We start from the raw sequence: 18466 nt of genomic DNA, 5'->3' as shown, positions 1-18466 counted from the left end.
TAGTAACACCAAGGTTGTGTGCTCGAACCCTGTCTGGGCCATTCCCTTAAGAGTAGTACTCGATGATCCTTTTGGGGCCCCTCCAACTCTTAAATATTCTATGATTAAGCTTGGATTTTTGTTTGTTTTGGGGGGTTTTTTTTAAGGGATTTTATACTGTAAGATTTTAAACAGATCTTTACCAGTTTTAAACACAGGACTTGGTATTAGATTTGGGTTTTTTCAGAATTTCCTTCTCAGTTAAGCGGTGCACTTGTAATATTCCATGCTGAGGAAACCCATTAGTTTTAGCAACTAACTTAGAACACTCCTTATTTTTCATTCATCCTTCCCTTTCAAACACAGACCTCCAAATAACACAGAGATTGTTTTATATAGCCATAGTCTGAGGGTCAAGAAGATTTACAGATTTTTTGAAACATGATCTCACCGTGTCCATTTCTATCCTCTGATTCACATTACAAAAGCAGGAGCGACATGTTGATGGATCATAAAATGTTTAAAACCTTTCTCCTTAAATTTTTAAAGTGCAGATGGAGGAAAATAGCTTTGGTGTGGGAGACGGCTTTTACAGCATCAGTCTTGTACGTCTTTCTGCGGCTTTGTCTTGCTTTTGTAGCAACTCTGCAGCATGTCCTGATGATGTTTTATCTATCATTTTCTTAAGAGGAATATGTATTTCCCCATACATTTACTAGCAGCTGTTGTTTATAAAAAGGCCAGAAGCCACCTGTACAAGTGACGTTATTCCTTCCACTCCAAAGACTTACGTCTAGGAGTCATTCTGGAGCTTAGAACATATTATATAGTAAAACTAATGGAAATTATTGGTTGTGATGACATTTCCATTGAATCAAAAGCACCTGATATTTTACAGACATTTCATGTCCACTTAAAAGCTTTTGCATACACACGAGTGTGAGGGAGGTAATTAAAAAAGGAAACGACTTCACCTTTTTAGTGAATAATCCCTCAATATTGTTCTATGAGGCTGATAGCAAACCAGAACCACTGACAGGTTTGGAATTGCGCAAGCCTCAAAGCCAGTCTAACTACAGAAATCATGCTGCAGATGAAGAAAAACACAGTATGGCTTGTTTTCTTTAAAGGTAAGAAGCTTTAGCTAATTTTCATTATCTGCCAGACTTGCAAACATATTCAAGCATTTTATATTTTCTTCCTCAGACTACAGGGAAACTTACAGAATCTCAACAGTTCTGTTATCAGATCAAGGATGAATGTGGTAGTTAAGCAGCACTCACAGCTGTGCAGGAACCATGGCAAGCTGAACCATTCCTGTCCTGTCTTCACTGACATGGAAACATCAGCTAAACACACTGCAATTAATGTAAAAGAAAAGCAGTCTCTCATGAAATGTAGGTGATCAGCTCATCAGAAATCCAGGGAAAGGCTGCCTGCTATAAGCTGCTCATATTCTACTCTGATCATCTACCCAAGGTAGCACAAAAGCAACCTGAAAATACCACAGTTCACGAGTATATACGATACAATGACAAAAGAATTTGCTGCTACCCCATCAAAGAAATGTTTTAAGAGATGCTTCTGTTCGGATAAAATTAACATAGCAGCGATATAAAACACCTGCTCTTAGCACCAGTGAAAAACATTGAAGAAAACCCAAACTACACATCACAAAATAGCAAACCTACCAAAAGACAGGTTCATAATAACCATTTTAATTAAAAATTCATTTAAAAAAAAAAATCACAGGAAAGTTACTGGGTTTGTACCTGCTCAACATCAGAAAATGCAGAGGTTTGCAATGAATATAAACAAACAGGTATATTTACAGAGTTTATTAGAAACCATACATACATACATTAGGAAAGGATGTACTGTACCTACTCGCTGCAGCTTGTATGTCAAAGAGCTGAGATCTCCTCAGGTTTAGCAGTCTTAGTGCAGAATGGATTACAAGGAGTTTACTGACCAGAGTTCAAACCAAGTGGAAAGTTTGCATTGTGAACCAAGTACCTTATTATCAAGTTGCTTTGTTATTTCTTTAAAATTAATTAGAGGGGGAAAAACCCAACCAAACAAGCAACTGTGCCGCGTGAAGGCGGCCCCCGCTCGTACAACCTCTCCCATGTACCCGAGCTCATTCACCCCACAGTATTCAGGCATCAGCGTCGCTCTCTCACAAACATCCCTTGAAGTCAGTGGTTCTGCTGAGACAGTCAGCTGCACATAAATCAGCTATTCATTTTTGCACCAAGCATAACTCAATTCATACTAAAGAAACAAAAATAAGCACCTGTTATTCTCAGGAATATACAAATATTTACCACAGTTTTCTTGCTCATTACAAAATCAGTTACAAAAAGCTTACAGCACATTATGTACAAATTCTATCTAAATACATAAAGGAGCCATCACGTGGCACACTGTCAACAGCATCAGTCATCACTTAGAGCTCGCTCTGCTCTCCTCATGCTCCGAACCCTGGAACGCCGCAGGTGTCTCACGCAGTGTCATAAATAGTCTTTGGGTTGGTATTTCAGCAGAAAGGAATTAGTTCTTCTTGTGAAGGAACTTCATTTTGTTCCCTGAAGAAAGCACACCGTCAGTGTCTCGAATGTACCAAAAAGCCAGGGTAATCAAAAGTGACCTAGCAGATGGGTCTAACTTTAAGGTTAGGTTACTGCTGTAAGGTTACTCTTCGAATCAACACCAGCAGGGACAGCCAACTAACAAAGTGCTGAGTGGTCAGACACCTTCTTGTTCTACTCCTCCATTATGGTTCGGTTCCCCCATCCCCCATCCCCAAAATGAAAATGAAAGCGTTAACAATAATTAAATCTAGCTTTGTCATCTTTAACTATGTTTTCACTGTTTTCCTTTTAATATTTCCTATTACATTGCAGCTGCCTATCTGATTTTACCTCAGGTAAGGCTTTTTTAAATTTAAAAAAAAAATAAATAACCACAAGCACTAAAATTAATTTCAGAAATACTTCTAAACATTTTCCTCACCAAGGCCTCGCAGGAACTTGTTCACTCCACTTTGTTCCGTGTCCGGCAGCTCTTCCAAATACTGTTCAACCCTCTGCTCGAAGAGACCTGCGGCAGAGGGGAGACAGGGGCGCCGGGGTGAGCTGTGCCCGGCTGTGCCCGGCTGCACCCGCGTCCCCCGGTCCCCACGGCGCAGCTCCGGCGGGCGGCCCGGGGCAGCCCCGGCCGTGCGGGCTCTGCCTCCGGCAGCCCCCGCTTAAATCGACCTTCCGGTTAGCCCGGCATTATTTCAGGGATGCGTTTCCGTTTTCCCAGCGAGCGCAGAGGCGCAGACGTTGTCAGTGGCTGAGGGACCCCGGCAGAACGGATTACCCGCGCCGCCGGGGAGAAACACGCCCTTACCTTTTGCCCTGCATTTCCTCAGCTCTCTGTCCTGGATGAAGCCAGTAAACATTTGGGATTCCATGAAAACTTCCAAGAAGCGGCGGATGCTCTTGGAGGCCACAGATTTGCGGAATGCCTCCCTTTGGAAGGCACGCTCTCCTTTTTCATTCTGGGTTAGGAACAGGGAATAATGGCCAACTGTCTCCACAAAGAATCGGATAAAAACCTCAGACACTAATCCATTCAGGGTGTTACATTCTGCAAAATAAGGCAGCAATAAGACACCAAAATCAGCTGCTACCAGAGCTGTCAGCATTATTCCCACAGGGCCAGTACTGCATCTCTCGGTTTATTGATGCTGTGCTAACAACTGACAGGAGTTGTGCCGGGGGCTCCCTGCACACCTGGTGCACATCAGAGAGGGCAACAACTTCATAATCACAAGTGCCACTGTGTTGGTGTTCCATTAGCAACAGTCAATGAGAATTACAAATCCTCAGGAAACAACTCAGAAAATTAAGCATTTTATGGATGTTTCATCCCTGAGGAAAATAAGCCAATACCAAGACTGATCTAAAAGGGCATGTTGTAGAATTTGAGTTTTCATCATTTCAGAGATGTTAAAACAGTTTTACATATGTAATACAGATGAGTAGAAATAAATTTCAAAAACCGAATAGGGGCCTGTTTCATACCTTTAACCATAGGCATTTATATTGAGCCTGAGCTGTTTTTATCACTGCTGGAGAGAAATATGAACCTGCAGAGACAATTCAACCCATCTTGCACTGAAACTATTTTCTGGTGGTACCTGTTTCTCTCCCCTGAAAATACCGAGTGCCAAAAGCAACTCCAAACTCAGACACATCTCTAAGCCTGTAGAGTTATCTGGATTGAACTAGGGCCAAGTCAACTGCAAACCTCTGTATGAGCAAAGGTTCAGAGGGACCCATGAGAGCCCATGTCATTTACAAAGAAATTAAAATAGATTGCTGGTATTGCTGGGGGTTGATGCTCTCAGTCTCATTCCCTGGGTGCTCACTATTTTTGATGTCACAAAAGGTATTTGAGAACTCAAGTCTCATCTTTCTTTCTCCTGAACAGAAAGTCACAATTCCACCTACAGGTTTGTTTTATACAAGTCCCTGTTTCCAAATGAACTTACCGTCATCTGAGTCACTATCTGAATCCTGATTTATCAGTTCATTCTTTCTCTCTAGAGCCTGCTCCAGAGCAGCTTGTAATTTCCTAGGTAATAATGTGTCTTCATCATCCATCTGATAGAGGAAAGAAAGGAAATCTTTAGGTTACATTAAGCTATGCAGAAACTACAGCAAATACTTTCAGAAGTATTCAGAAGTATTTTCACTCAGGTGAAAAAAAATTTGTATCTGCTACTATCATGGCTACATAAATAATGAAAACCTATGTACAGCTAACATATACTTCTAAACATAATTTCTTGTCACTCTTAATGAGATTAAAGTCAGAAATGGTAATCCAAAGAGCAGGTAAACATACAGAATCTTAGAATTGGTTCTTTACATGACAAAGAGTCCAAATAATTGTGTTTAACTAAATATACATCATGTGAAGCCTTGCTATGCGTACACACAGCTGCTCTGGTTTAGGCTGCTTCTTTGGTTCTTGACAGTTGTTTTTACTATATTGTAGTATATCTTGTTTTCTGGGTTTTCCCTGTTTTGGTCTCTTCATTTTATTTAATGCTTGTTCAGCAAAAGCAAGTCGACACAAGAATCTTAGCTGTGCAGCCCCTATTCACCAGCCATATCGTCCAGGGAATCGTACAAGAAAGTTTACTCATCTAACCTGCAGATTGTTGTTCTTGAAATTATTTAGCGCCACATGACTATCAGATGATTGTGATCCTTTATCTCCCTGTTTTACAAGGCTTCTGCTTTTCCCATCACAATAAATTATTCTTTACTCTCCTCTCTCACTCAGAAACTTCTTTGCAATTTTTGTGCTTTTCATCTCCCACAGTGTGAGTTTTCTTGCTAAGGTGGCATTGTTATCTTTGGATGTTTTCTTTCCACTGTTAATACAGGTCTGGATTCCTTCTGACAGTCATAGCCTAAGTCCCTTTTGCATACCTGAGAGGTACTTATTTGCAGATGAAACAGAAAATGAACACTTTTTTTTTTTTCTAATCACTTTCCCTTTGTACACACAATTCCTGCCAAATATCTCTGATCAAAGAAACCTAATCATGCTACAGCAGTAAACAGCTTGCTAGACTGCATGGCAACATTTCGAGCTGTACTTTACCTGCCTGATGAATCGATCAGATCCCAAGTTAACCATCAAAGCCTAAAGAAAAAAAAACGCTGTAGTGAGATATACCTGAGGAGACAGAAAACACTCATGGCCTTTTAATAGCAAAAGACCATCTGAACAGTGCCAAGCCTCAACGTGAATCAAATTCCTACTGTGAAACAAGAGATTGTGTGCTTTATAAAATAAAAGCGTGAAAGTTTTCTTTAGAGCTAAAAGTCTAATTTAGCATAGTTAGATACAACAGGTCTCATACTAGGTTAACATGTAAAAAAAGCTAAAAGGGTTAGGCAGGTCCCTTTTTTTAAATCTAAGCAAGTTATTGCTAATAATTCTTGTTAACATACAGTTGAAAATTATTTCAGAAGGGTTTAAAGAAAACAGTGTCATTGGAGGCAGCAGGGCTTCTGAAGGGCAAGGGTGTGAAATATTCATGATAATGAAGCAGCAAAACTAGAGATAGAGCTGAGAAGATGTGGAAGAGCAAAGTTAGGAAAGTGGGAGGAAAATGGAGCAGAGATTTACATGGGCCAGAGGAACACAGAACCTCAGAAGCAAGCACGAGAAAAGAAAATTTCTTAGAAAAATGCCAGAAAACTAGTAGGAGTAAGAGAGAAGAGTGTGCCCTTGAGTGTTTTTATGGTATTTTACTGGAAGAGCTGATGAAGTGCAACTCTCATTTGATTCCCAGTATAGTATTAACAAAGTCTTAGAAGTTAAAAAAACAAATTCTGAAAGGTTTTGGTTTTTGTGTGAGCTGTGGCTTCATGCACAACTTCCATTACCATTAAGAGGTGTCATAGCAGGTGGCTTCCTCTTCTTCTTCCAGAACAAATCAGCATTTTTACACCCTACTTACTTGTTAACCTGGTAAACATTCACTTTTCTCTATCAAGGTGCCAGATATGGGAAGAGGGGCAGAATAGAGAGAAGAATAAACCTACTACTGTGTTTTACCAAGAGGTAGTTGCCCATGAGAATTAGGCAGAGAAGAAACAAAGAGGTGGGTTAAAAATTAAACATGTGAGGATTTATGTGTGAATGGCAGACCCTCTCCAGGGTGAGGCCAGCTTTACTCAGGGCAAACAATTCTGGTGCCAGCTCCTACCTCCTCTACAGGCAGGTCCTTGAGTTTGGGCAGAGAGCTGGAGAGCAGTCCCACCAGGAAGGGGGTAGGGCAGCACACGATGTCAATCATGGATGAGGGCAGAACAGGAATGAAGGTGTGCTGCCAGGAGAAGGGGTAGAGCAGGGCCACCACGGCATGTGAGCAGCTCGACAGGGTGCTGGAGAAAGAGGAACAACCAGGTTAGCAGAGATTCTTAATTCAGAACAGCTGAACTTAGTTCAGAACAGCTACCACTTGCTGATAAACTCAGTGTGTTGAAGTACAAGTGCCCTCTGTCGCTTGTGACTTCAGACAGCCCCAGTCCCCTTCCAGTCCCTACCACCTCTGTACTGTGCAGTGTGGTAGTTCCTCTCCTAATCACCTCCAGGAGACTTCAAACTAAAGATAAAAAAACCAGAATCCATTTGCTTCATTATAGCAGTCAGGAGACACTTATCTAGAAGACAAGGTTCAACGTTCCCAAAAACACTCAACGGCAGCCACTTTGAACGATGCTTAAAATCCAAAAGCAACTTCAGATATTGGCTGTTATGACCAAGTCAGTAGTTAAAATGCATTATAGTGATGTTCTTATGTTGAGCACTAATACATGAACAAGGGAAAATGAAAAATAAAATAGAATTGAAAAAAAATCCTAAAGAAAAACTCTACTAAATCAGATGCAAGAAACCTCTATCAATACTTATTCTGAAGGAAATCTGGTAAAACCAACACATATCTCAAAGTTTGTATATCTTTGTGACAACAGCATATTTTTATTATAATACATTTTAACAGGCTTATTAACTGCCTTCAGTGATATAGGTATTGACCCTGATCAGCAGAGTAGTCTAAAATACACATTGGTATCCACCGAACATTAAGGCTTGAAATTATCATGGAAAATGTCTTGCATATGTTGTCTTTCCATCTACGGAATCTGATTCCCTTTTACAGTGACATGGTTTCCAAATGTTAAAAATAAAGGAATGTCATTACCAAGTTAGTTTTAGCATCAGGGGAATAAAGACAGCCTCTCCCTATCAGAGCTTTAATTTTGGACTGAGTTACAATGTCTGCTTCTCACAGGCTGAGATGACAGAAGTTTGGATTATTACCCAGCCTAGCATGACTGAACTAATTTTCTCACACTGCAAACTTCTGCTGTGCTTAATGTAGCCACAAAGAACTATAAATAATAACTCCAGAGCTGTTACTGCTTGAGAATGCTGGGGAGAGGTGCAGATTTCTTTTGTTGCAAGACTTGGTGGAGGCTTTAGGTGGCATCAGACCTCCACTGGAATAACCTTCATGAGCATTTTTAGTTGTGGATTATTCCAAGGCCAGAAGAAATGTTTCACCTGTTTGTTCCTGTCTGTGATTAACCTTTGAAGTTTGCTAAATAAGAAAAGTGATAATTAGAGGACAAAGAGAGAAAAGGTTGGGGAAGAACAAATGGCTGTCTTTTACTGCAAATAATCTGTTGGCTTGGTTTTAATTGACATTTCCTTCAAGATCTAACAGTCACAGCATGGTTTTATAACATATGTTGCCTGACACAGGGTTCTTGTAAAATGATGCTTTTCTCTAATTTGGGTTGATTTTTTTTTTTATATAGCAGGCAGCAGTGCTTAATAAAAAAACAATGCTATATAAAAACACATTGCCTCATACTTTGCTCTCGAGCGTCTGCCATGGCGAGCGCAGCGGTGGGTTTCGGAAGAGCTGTGGAACATGGTACAGACTCCCAGCGCTTTCTCAAGATCACTTTAATGACTCTCTGGCATTTTCAGCTACTACAAATTCAGTCATCCTAGCTGTGCAACTAAAAAAAGAGCCACGCTAAGCTAAAAGCAGGAAGACAAACATTCTTCCGATGCTCAGTTGGTATTTTTTTCCTTTCTATAAAATGCCCTTTTGTAACTTGTTGTTTTACACACGGTGCTGTGACGTAAATCAGCCCCTGCATCCTCTTGTGCGTGCTATTCCCACGCTAGGGGAGACTTCAGGCTCCGGCCCAGGACACTGGTTTCTCTTCCAGAGCTTTCCCGGGAGCTGGCTGTGTCAAGGCAGCAGCAGAATGCAGGGAGCGGCCGTGGTGGGGGGTGTCCTGCTCTGCCCTGCCAGCGTCCCCCGACAGTCACACCATCGCCCTTGTCAGCACCTCAGCCTCTGCATTTTAAGACTCTGCACGCAGTTTTTCAAATTGAGCCTCAGAAGAATCTTTCCCCGTGAGACATCTCATCCCCATGAAACACTCCCTCTGAACTTTCAGTCCCCAGAACCTCCTGCTGCCCGCCCTCCCTCCCGGACACTGCTCCCACAGAGGGCAGCTGGACTCCCACACACTGTTACCAAACTCCTGCTTGTACAAAGTCCCCGAGTCTCTTCCGTAGCTGAAAAGATTCATATTTAGAAAGGACACACCTTTCACTGCAGTGTGAGATTTTCACATTCTGTAAGGTAAAATTCAAAGATGACGGATGTGAGGGACCCCCCAGTTTAAATCTCTAAAATACAGTTCAGATTCTTTTAAAGAATGTTATTAATGAGAGGTATGTTTAGTAAACTAAAAAAGAAAACCCTACCCTGGGAAACCAAGTCCACTCCAGTTTTTCCTTTCCAAATGTGCAGCCCACACGTTATCCCACTGTTCTTGTTTATGAGAAAAAAGCAGTAAGGTCAGATGATTTATTTTCTTTAAGGTGTGTGAAGCACAGAAAGTAAAGCAACAGAATAGTCAAAGAAGTTAGATTTTCAAAATATTTTCACTTTTAATACTCTAGGGCATTTTTGGTAATCCAGAGAGCTGGTTTGGTGAGTGGCCTTTTTCATTTGCTCCGTGTAGTTTTACAGGAATGCTGCATAATGTTCTAGCTGTTGTTCTACTGGAAAACACTTCTTATATTACCCATATGCAGGGAATTTTATACGCGAGCACAAGAAACCAACTCATTACTTGAGTCACACTCTAACAAGGAACATAAACCTCACATTTCAGAGGGGAAGCACTGCTGGAATCGTGCACATCACCCCATTAGCCTGGCCTTATCCCAAGAATTTGCACTCTGCCAAAGCAAAATTAGAGAACAATTAATAGAAAATCGCCCAATTTCAATTAATTTCAAAACATGGGCAATCTTAGAATTTGCCAAGGTTTTGGTTCTCCCTATGTCTTTTATTGACTAGATTAAAAAAACCTTCAGTGTTTGATCTTCTCCAAATGAAGGTAGTAATACGAAGTTATACGATCTTATTGAGACATTCTTAATCACAAATTTCTCTTGAAGAAATCTTTTATCATGTTACAGGCAAAATATGGCATCACTTCTTTCCCAAAGTTGCTTTATCTTCCTCTGGGCTATTTTCTTTCTGAAATCATTTTCTCATGACAGCACACAGAAACTTCTCCTTGCTCTGGAGACACAAGCTCAGACTACGAGCTGAGACACAGGAATTTTAGACACAACTGTGATTCAGCTGAATTTTGGGGACTACTTGTGAACATGGTTTAGGTCCATCTCAAAAAGAAAAATGACTTAGCAAGAACCTTTACTGTCCTTCAGATACAGAGGATGTCTGCTAGCAATTTCTAGGTTGGCCAACTAACAAATAAGTGCAAGCCCAGGGTAGATTCATATCTTAGCACAACTACCATATTCTGAGAAAGACACACTGTCCACTGCCCTGGCTGTGGGGAGAGCTGCCAATGTGGATGTTAGTGCTGGATGTGCCTGTTTCAGAGGACCATGGTTTGTTGCTTACTACAAGTTGCCAACTGTCTGTTGGTGTTAAAGCCATATTCAGTTACCCATACTACTCACAATGGAAATATTCTACAAATACACTTGATAACTCTCTTTTCTTTATAACAATACCCAACAGCTATATTCCTTCCCACTTCCCCCTCCACACCTGAAATTTCTCACAGACCCAAAGAAGCCTCACACACTGAGCATCTCCCAAGTCCAGGACTAAGCCTCTAACACAGACAACTGCTTTCTGACATGGCTCCCTGATCCCACCTTGCTACTCACATGCACCTCCACAGTCATTTTGACATTCTCATTGAAGGAGGAGAAGGCGAGAATATCCCTTCCCTTCCTCCACGTCTTACATGCAGAGCCAAGCCACACAGCAGCTCTCTCACCCCAGGCCTGGTGCCAGCTCTGTGCTGTGCCAGTGCTCTGGACCATGCACTGGGCTGGAGCTGACCATCAGAATCTCATCTCCCTGCTTCCTCAGACGGAGAAATGTAGCCGAAAATGTAAATTCACAAAAGAGCATTTCCACTGCCCGTGTTTACTTTTCCACAACCTTTTTATGTTTCTCATTTCTTGCAGCTGATTAAATTATGCTACTCTGTCCGCCTTTGCTGAACTCTTTCATCTGCTGTGTTGACATATTCATGCTCCAGCCCACAACCACTCCAAGACGGAGTAACCTCCCTGACACACATCCCTTCATGTGCTTGCAAAAGCTTCCTCCCCTCTGAGGTTGCAGTCTGGAGGCTCTGTCCTTTCCAGGTGTAATACCATGACTCACGTGGGTATTACACACCCACATACCTCCTCATCACAGGCCCCAGCTGTGCTTTTCTGTGACAGCTCCTACCCTTGGGCTACTGATGAACTGCGTAGCAAAAAGAGATGCCTGACACTTTCCTTCTACACCCTTCAATGCCTCTCCATATTAACTCCAGTCTCTGGCAGAGAGAGAGGTCTGTGACAACTCTGCAAGTTAACATAGTCTGAGAGGTTTGCAGAGGACTGTGAAGGAGTTCTCTAAAGGACTCTGGGAAAAGGCTACAGGCCAAGGACTCAGCCCATTTCCCCTCCCAACACACACAGGCTGCAGCAGTGGAAAGGACAAAGCAGAAAGCTTGAAAAGCATCAGAAATGGAAGTAAAAACTGCAGCTACAGTTTGGGTGGGAGATGGAGTGCATATGGCACCACTGTTGACGTGCTCTGGCAGTAATTCAGAGCAAAGCTGTGCTGTGCCAGATACAAGACACAATTAAGCTCTGAAAAAATAAAGGTTTCTCTGAGTGCATAAGAATAAATCATATCAGCACGATTAATCAGGCATATAAGACTAAGTAATAGCATCAGGGACAAGATATAAATGAAAACTTATAAGTATCAGAAGTGATAGTCTCCAAGCTCCAGCTGTCTGGCTGTAATGAGCTCCTGTAACACTCCTGCAGGTCAGCCTTTGAAGTAAGCCCTGGAAGAGCTGGCTGATGACAGGGAGATGTTACTGCTTTCTCCCCGCTCCATAGTGTGGGTGCTCAGCCCCAGTACTCCCCGTGATGCCCAAGTGCTCTTCCTGAGGCTGTGAGCTCCCAGAGCCCCCCAGATCAATGGTTTGTCTTTCATTCCCAGGGCTCTGTGCTGTGAGGACGCATTTTTCATTAACCCAGATACCACCAGCTGCTCACGAAAAAGGGCAGAGAGGAAAAAAATAAGAATTCAAGAAAGTCTTTGATACAATGGTGCAGGACACCTCCAGCTTTCCAGCCAGTATAAAAGTGTCAGACATGACAATGTTTCCTCCTATGCAAAATTATTGCTGACTGTTTCTCTGTTACCATTTCTAGGACGTTTAAAAGGGAAAAAAATTCTTCAATTCCCTCTTTCGACTCAAAGAAATTACATGGGTTTTTTTATTTTTTTAGCAAGAAGACTTACCCCATGAACACTTCAAATTAAAATCATGTGAGTCACTGTTGCTAGAGGAAAAGAGGGCACAGCAATGGAGCCATCTGACTGCACGGCTGCAGCCCCAAGTTCAGGAATGTGCAAGCACACATTTAGGAACAACAGGCACATTCAAAGGTACAGCACTGGGTAGAGAGAGGGTTGGGGAGGAGGTTGTGTCAAGACAACTGCAGGAAGTGTATGAATAACCTCCTAACCAGAACAAAATCAAGCAATAAATGTGCTTGTAAACTAATACTGAAGTGAATGTAAAACAGAGATATTTTGAGAGATGAAGCTGTGATGGGTAACATCCCTGCTGATTAGGAATTAAAGGATACTTCTGTGTGTTCATGCATAAGGCATGTGATTCCTGAGAGCTCCAAGAGACCTGCCTGTTTGTAGGGTTGCTTGCATTTGTAAGGCACTACTTTCACATGATCTGGATTCAAAATTTAACTTGTTTTCACTGATGTTTTTAAGCATGTGTATCTGCCTCTGGATAACTAAATAAACAAAATAAACAAAATAACAATAAACAAAATAAAATTATTATTTTGTTTCCCAGATTAAAGCAAAGTTATATAGAACCATAAAGTAATTCAGGTAGCAATAAACCTCAGGATATCAACTGATCCAACTCCCCGTTGCTTGACATCAGATCAGTTTGTTTCCAAAGCCAGATAAAAATATATAGTATTTTGATAGATCAAACATCTTTGTTGCACATTTTTGTGAAAGGGTGGCATTCTTTGGCAAGGATTTGAAGGCTGTCAGGAGGGTGTGCCCGGTGCACTAAGGACTCCTGCCAGTGTTGTCTAAACTCACTCTGATTCAGTTATGTTAGAAGCCATCTTAAAATAATGTTTTTGTGCATACTAAAAAGAGACTTACTGAGCTGCTAATTTCTTCAGAATAAATTGTTCACACTAAGCAGCACTTTCTTTTCCATTGTAGCCCTGGGCTACACAGAGAAATGAGGAGAGGAAGGTCATCTTCATCCTGCAGGTAACCCAAAGGAAGACAAGAGAAGAAAAGGAAAGGAAAGCAGGGCAGAGGTTGAATTAAGAGTAAGGAGGTAAAAATAAGACCCATGAGGCAGAACTGGGAGGAGAGGAAGACAAAATGAGCCTGGTGATCAGGTAAAAAGGAAACTGAGGGCAAAGAGGGCAGGATGCAAAATTAAGGAACAAGACAGTGACTGGCAGGGCCAAACAATGCAAGGACTGAGGAAAACAATTTAATGTGATCATGGATAAAGCTCTGTTCACACACATGGAGCCAAATTATTAGGTCCCTAGGTGAAAATTCTTCCTCCCTGTTGCTGTAGGCAGATGGAAGGATCATGAAGCTGTCTGATGCCAATTACCCATCCTTGTTCAGAGCCAGCACTGCTGAGAGGGGCTGCAGCTGCAGGAGGGAAGGTCAGACACCAGCATAGCTGAAGGTGTGTGACAGAAGCTCAAAGCCTACTCGTGGCACAGATGGAAAACAAATATAACCAGTACTCTGCACTTCAGCCACTTCTGCACTGCTTCCTCCTTGCCCCACTCTGCACAGCCTGCTGATAAGCAGGCAGACACAAACCCACAGTTTCTATCAGGAATAATTATCAAACTGAAAAGACAAGTTTCCTTCACAGCAAATACATTTACCAGTACAGTGAGAGACAGAAGATTGTGACCAAAACAAACACCAGAATTTAGGCTCAGTTTATTACCATTTGACCCTAATTAATTCAAATCTAGTAAGTTGTCTGGACACCGATAGAAAAATTATTTCTAATGATTACAGAGCAGCAAGAGTTACAGTCAGTTCATGCAATTAAAATAAAGCATGAGGGGACAGGCAAATTACTGCTTTAGGCTTTGAGTCAACACAGTATTTCAGCATAAGTTTCAGCCTTAATTTACTTTCATTGTGCTGAAATACTTTGCTGAAATGAAGCCTCAAAGACCTTTTTTTTCCCTCACTTCTCCTTTAATCAGACCAGCCCTCAAGTGCACGCACAAGACATGATAGCGCCTTCTAAACCACAAGTTCTCTGACTGCTGTGGGAGAGGGCTGCTGCAAAATCAGCCTCCCCTCAGCAAGACATGTTTCAACTTCAGAAATTTGAATAATTTTTTACTTTTCTAGAAGCCCTTCAGGAGTTAAACAAACTGCAGAGGATCCTTCAAGCCCTTATAAGGTGGTTTGGAAGTAGAGACTGCAATTTTTTAGGCTATTAAATATTTTAATTTTATTTTACTGTATCATTAATATATTTATTAACTTTTAAGGATGTAATATATTTTTAAATTAAATAATTAGATTTCAACCTTCTGTATTGAGAATTTGCTGTGGCAGAATCCTTCTGTAAAGGGCCCAACTCTGTATAGAGGTTCACAGGGGGAGGACTACCCTGCTGCTAAGGCACTTCTCCTAACCTGAGCTTCAGGTAAACCTGTGGAAACCTGGGTAAATCCATAGCTGCAGGAAGTTTAGGATGGAGTGATTGCATATGAGACTTAAAAGAGAGTTCTGAACTTTCTGAATTTCCTGTTACTAAATCTGATCTTTCTCTAGAATAATCAATAAGTTGTTTAAAATCAAAAGAGTGGGTTCATATTACATGGAAAATTGTGTGACTTTTGGGCTGTAAGAGCCAGAGTAATATTTTGCATTGTGATTCATTTTATAAAACAGACAATAAGAAGTGAACTAAGAGTCACAACCTGAGGTCTTTGGCAGCTAATACTATATCTCTGATCAATACCCAACATTCTTATTTTCAGGAAATATGGGCAAATCTGTATGAGCAATTTTATGTTACTTTTTCTCTTAATGTCACAGGAGACCTGCCAATAGAAAGCTCTGTTCCTAGAGTCTGAATTAAATAAGGAATTCTCTAGTGTAAATGTGATTGTGATGGATAGGAACACGTATAATTCCTGTGAGGATCGTGGTGAGCCAGGTCCATTTGGGCCATCTCAAATTCAGCAGCCAGTTCTGAACATGTCATAACTTAATCATTATGCACACTACAACAAATACTGCTACAGTCAATCTCTGGAACTGGGTAAAGAGCTCTCTAAAGCACAAACAATAGATCTCCCCTGTCTATTATGGGCCAAAACATATGTCACTCAGTCTTAACACTCATCAACATATAATACTAGCAGTGAGATAAGACTCACACTTAGTACAGGAGCAGATGAAAATCCCTCACTGTGCACAGAAGCATGACAAAGAAAAAACATTACTCAAGAATGAACATTTTGCAGGGCAGGTGATTTAACAAACCAGCAGCCCTGCTGTTGCCCTCAGCCTCCAGGGTGCATCCACTCCTTCCTCACCTCCTGAGCCAGGCTTCCCCCCTCTGGCAAGCAACAAGCTGATGCAGAAGTGAGAACCAAACCATGCTTTTTCCAGGGGTGAAGGGCAGAGTCAACAGTGGCTCCCCTAATTTGAATGCTGGCAGTTTGCTGCAAGTGACCTTTGTGATATCTCAAGGAATGCAAACAAGTGATAACACTGGCAGGGAGAGGGGGGCACAGACTGAGGAGGAAATACATATTTTCCACATCACATCAGCCTAATTATCAGTTATTGTCCTTTGCAGAATCTTTTAACTATGCTTACAACTCAAAGAGTGTAGCTACTTAACCCTCACACCACTCAAATGGCAGTTTTGCCCCATAAAAATGAGCTAAACCCAAACCTTCTTTTGCAAGAGTCACACTTCAGGTTTTATCTGGTGCTTTCTACAGGGTAGTATAAGAACAGCCAAGCCTGTAAAAGTCAGTATGTCCTCACCTGTCTGGTGAGGGGGCAGGGGGGAGGCACCAGTGACACAGTTAATTTTGGAACATAATCCAGTGACTACTGAAGGTGAGTTACACAGAGCTCAGGCAGCAATTCCTTTGTGCTAGTGATGATTCCAGGTAGGAGATTTCTTATGATAAACCAAATGTCACAACCCGGTTTCTGGAATTGTTTTCTCTGACTTTGATTCATGGGGCCATGGTTTACCAACACTGCCATGTCAACGGGTACAGTTCATGGAGCAGACTTGCCCAACATTTTGCATCATCATCTGTGTTCTTTTTCTGGTTCCTCCTTATCATATTTTACTGAAAATTAAGTGGGCAACATCTTCATTGATAAGCTCTTCTCTGACCATATCCCCTTTAGCTTAAGTGTGCAACATCTTCTGCTTGTTTTGTGCTCTTACCCAACCACCTTGGGTCCATCAGCAGCCTCAGTGACACTTAACACGTCCCCACAGCACGTTGTGAGCACACCAGACAGCATGAAGCAGAAGGGATGAGGGGTCTGTCATGACCCTTGCCTGTCCTTTCGTTGCTCTCCTATGAAAGCTTGACAGAAGCACGTGGACCGAAAAGCTTTTCTTATCACCATAAATGCCACGTCACACCAGAACAGAAAACGTCACAGAACGTCAGGACGTATTTTGGTACACAGGGTACACACTAGGAACAAGGAACTTAAATTTTAGTATTTTCTAAGAGGACAACAAAGAGACCGAAGATTATACCTGTGATACTCTTGGCAGCCCCTGTTGTTATGCAGGAGGGCTGCTGCAGCAATCTGTGCCCAACTGCAATTTAGGTTCAAGGGCTTAAGGAATGAGCAGTTAAGTTACAATGCAATGGAGTATCCAGGAGGTGATATCAGGAACAACCAGTAGCTGTCTGCCCTGCTGGGATGATGTCTCCTAGCTAGAGAGAGATGGGCATCATGAAAAATTATGTGCTCTCAGGGATTCCTATTTTAAAGCCACTGAATTTTTCAGTCAGTTAAAGTAATTCAGATTTTCAATGCTTGATAATTAAACAACTCATAAGGAGATATTATCAAAGAAGTAAGTGCAGTTCATTCTGACTATACAGGAGACTTTCTGTTTCTTCTCCAAGTATTGGAAGACACGCATTTTATGCAAAATTTCCATAAGTTATCATAACTTTCCAGAAATTAGTGAATTATTTTACTCTATTGAGAGCAGTGTTTTCAAAATCCAGCCCCCACCTTTCTGGAACACCTGAGCGACAGGCAGTCTGAGGTGCCACAGATAAACTGCAAAGCACAACCCTGGCTCATGGCACAGATCAAGGGGCTGAAAGCTGCAGACCAGAGACCGTGCTGTCAGGAGATCTCTCTCTCTCTCTCTCAGGGAATAGCTTTGAAGTGCTTAATTTAAAGAAAACAGAGAACAGTTGATTAAAGGGGAATGTGGTTTTAACAAAGACATTATTTTTTGCTCCTGTAATACTTGTGCGTAAGCAAGGCACATGAAAGCCCCTGGAGAAGGAGACATGCAAAGTGCTCTTCAGAATGAGGATTTGCCTTTTCAAGCAACTGGCATTCAACCAAACTTTCCAAGCAAAACTCAAGCAAATGGGATTTTGGGAAAAAGTCACTGCTTTGACACATCAGCCACATGCCCAAGCTATGTCAGGAGGTTACAAGAAAAAAAACCCCGACATTTCCAAGTGGAAAGTTATCCTTATAGGCCACAGAGTTATTTAGTTCCTTCCTATAGGACAGTTTCTTAGCATGAATCCATAACAGAAGTGGTTCTGGCCCAGCTGCTCCAGAGGAGTGTTAACTACCTGTTTTTTCCACAGTGGGACCGTTGCTCCCACCAGTCCTTGTTAATGTTCACACCAGTGGTTTCAGATTTCCAGGCCATCAGTGCACTATTAACAACAGGACAGCTGTAAAGTAGGATGAAGTATTTTTCTAGATAGTAACCAAGCAGGAGAGGAACAATCCCATCTCCCTAATCCTTCTCATTTAAAAGCTGAAAAGAGAGAATCTGGCTAAATCCTCTTGCAGGGAGCTAGAGGTCAAGTTGGGAAGATGTTGCAATTTACTGCCATATTGTGCCAATAAGCAATCCAGAAGAGAATTACCAAACAACACGGTTGTCTTCTTATCCCATTCCCTTTCATGGGGAAGGGAGAGAGAATTTTGTTGCACAAATCATAAGTGAAAAAATTA

At 41.6% G+C, this 18466-nt stretch overlaps 1 protein-coding gene across 8 annotated transcripts in view; it reads right to left on the bottom strand.

Annotated features, from left to right (window-relative positions):
* Positions 1-224: 224 nt before the first annotated feature.
* The window catches only part of DENND2B (DENN domain containing 2B), a 171747-nt gene continuing 153505 nt past the window's right edge, over positions 225-18466 (bottom strand). For 4 of the 8 annotated variants that reach the window (XM_032690116.1, XM_032690117.1, XM_032690115.1 and 1 more), the window contains 6 exons: positions 6761-6938; positions 5647-5688; positions 4523-4634; positions 3376-3615; positions 2995-3081; positions 225-2567 (listed from right to left, as the gene is read on the bottom strand). In XM_032690116.1, the coding sequence (XP_032546007.1) occupies positions 2533-2567; positions 2995-3081; positions 3376-3615; positions 4523-4634; positions 5647-5688; positions 6761-6938 (694 nt within the window). In that variant the 3' untranslated portion in view covers positions 225-2532. The remainder of the gene's footprint in view (positions 2568-2994; positions 3082-3375; positions 3616-4522; positions 4635-5646; positions 5689-6760; positions 6939-18466) is intronic. The other 4 variants (XM_032690120.1, XM_032690119.1, XM_032690118.1 and 1 more) reach the window with 1 other exon arrangement.

The sequence above is a fragment of the Chiroxiphia lanceolata genome, chromosome 6, assembly GCF_009829145.1.
Source record: "Chiroxiphia lanceolata isolate bChiLan1 chromosome 6, bChiLan1.pri, whole genome shotgun sequence".
Taxonomy (NCBI): Eukaryota; Metazoa; Chordata; class Aves; order Passeriformes; family Pipridae; genus Chiroxiphia; species Chiroxiphia lanceolata.
Note: the sequence above shows the minus strand (reverse complement) of the source record. Positions and strands in the feature narration are given on the sequence as shown.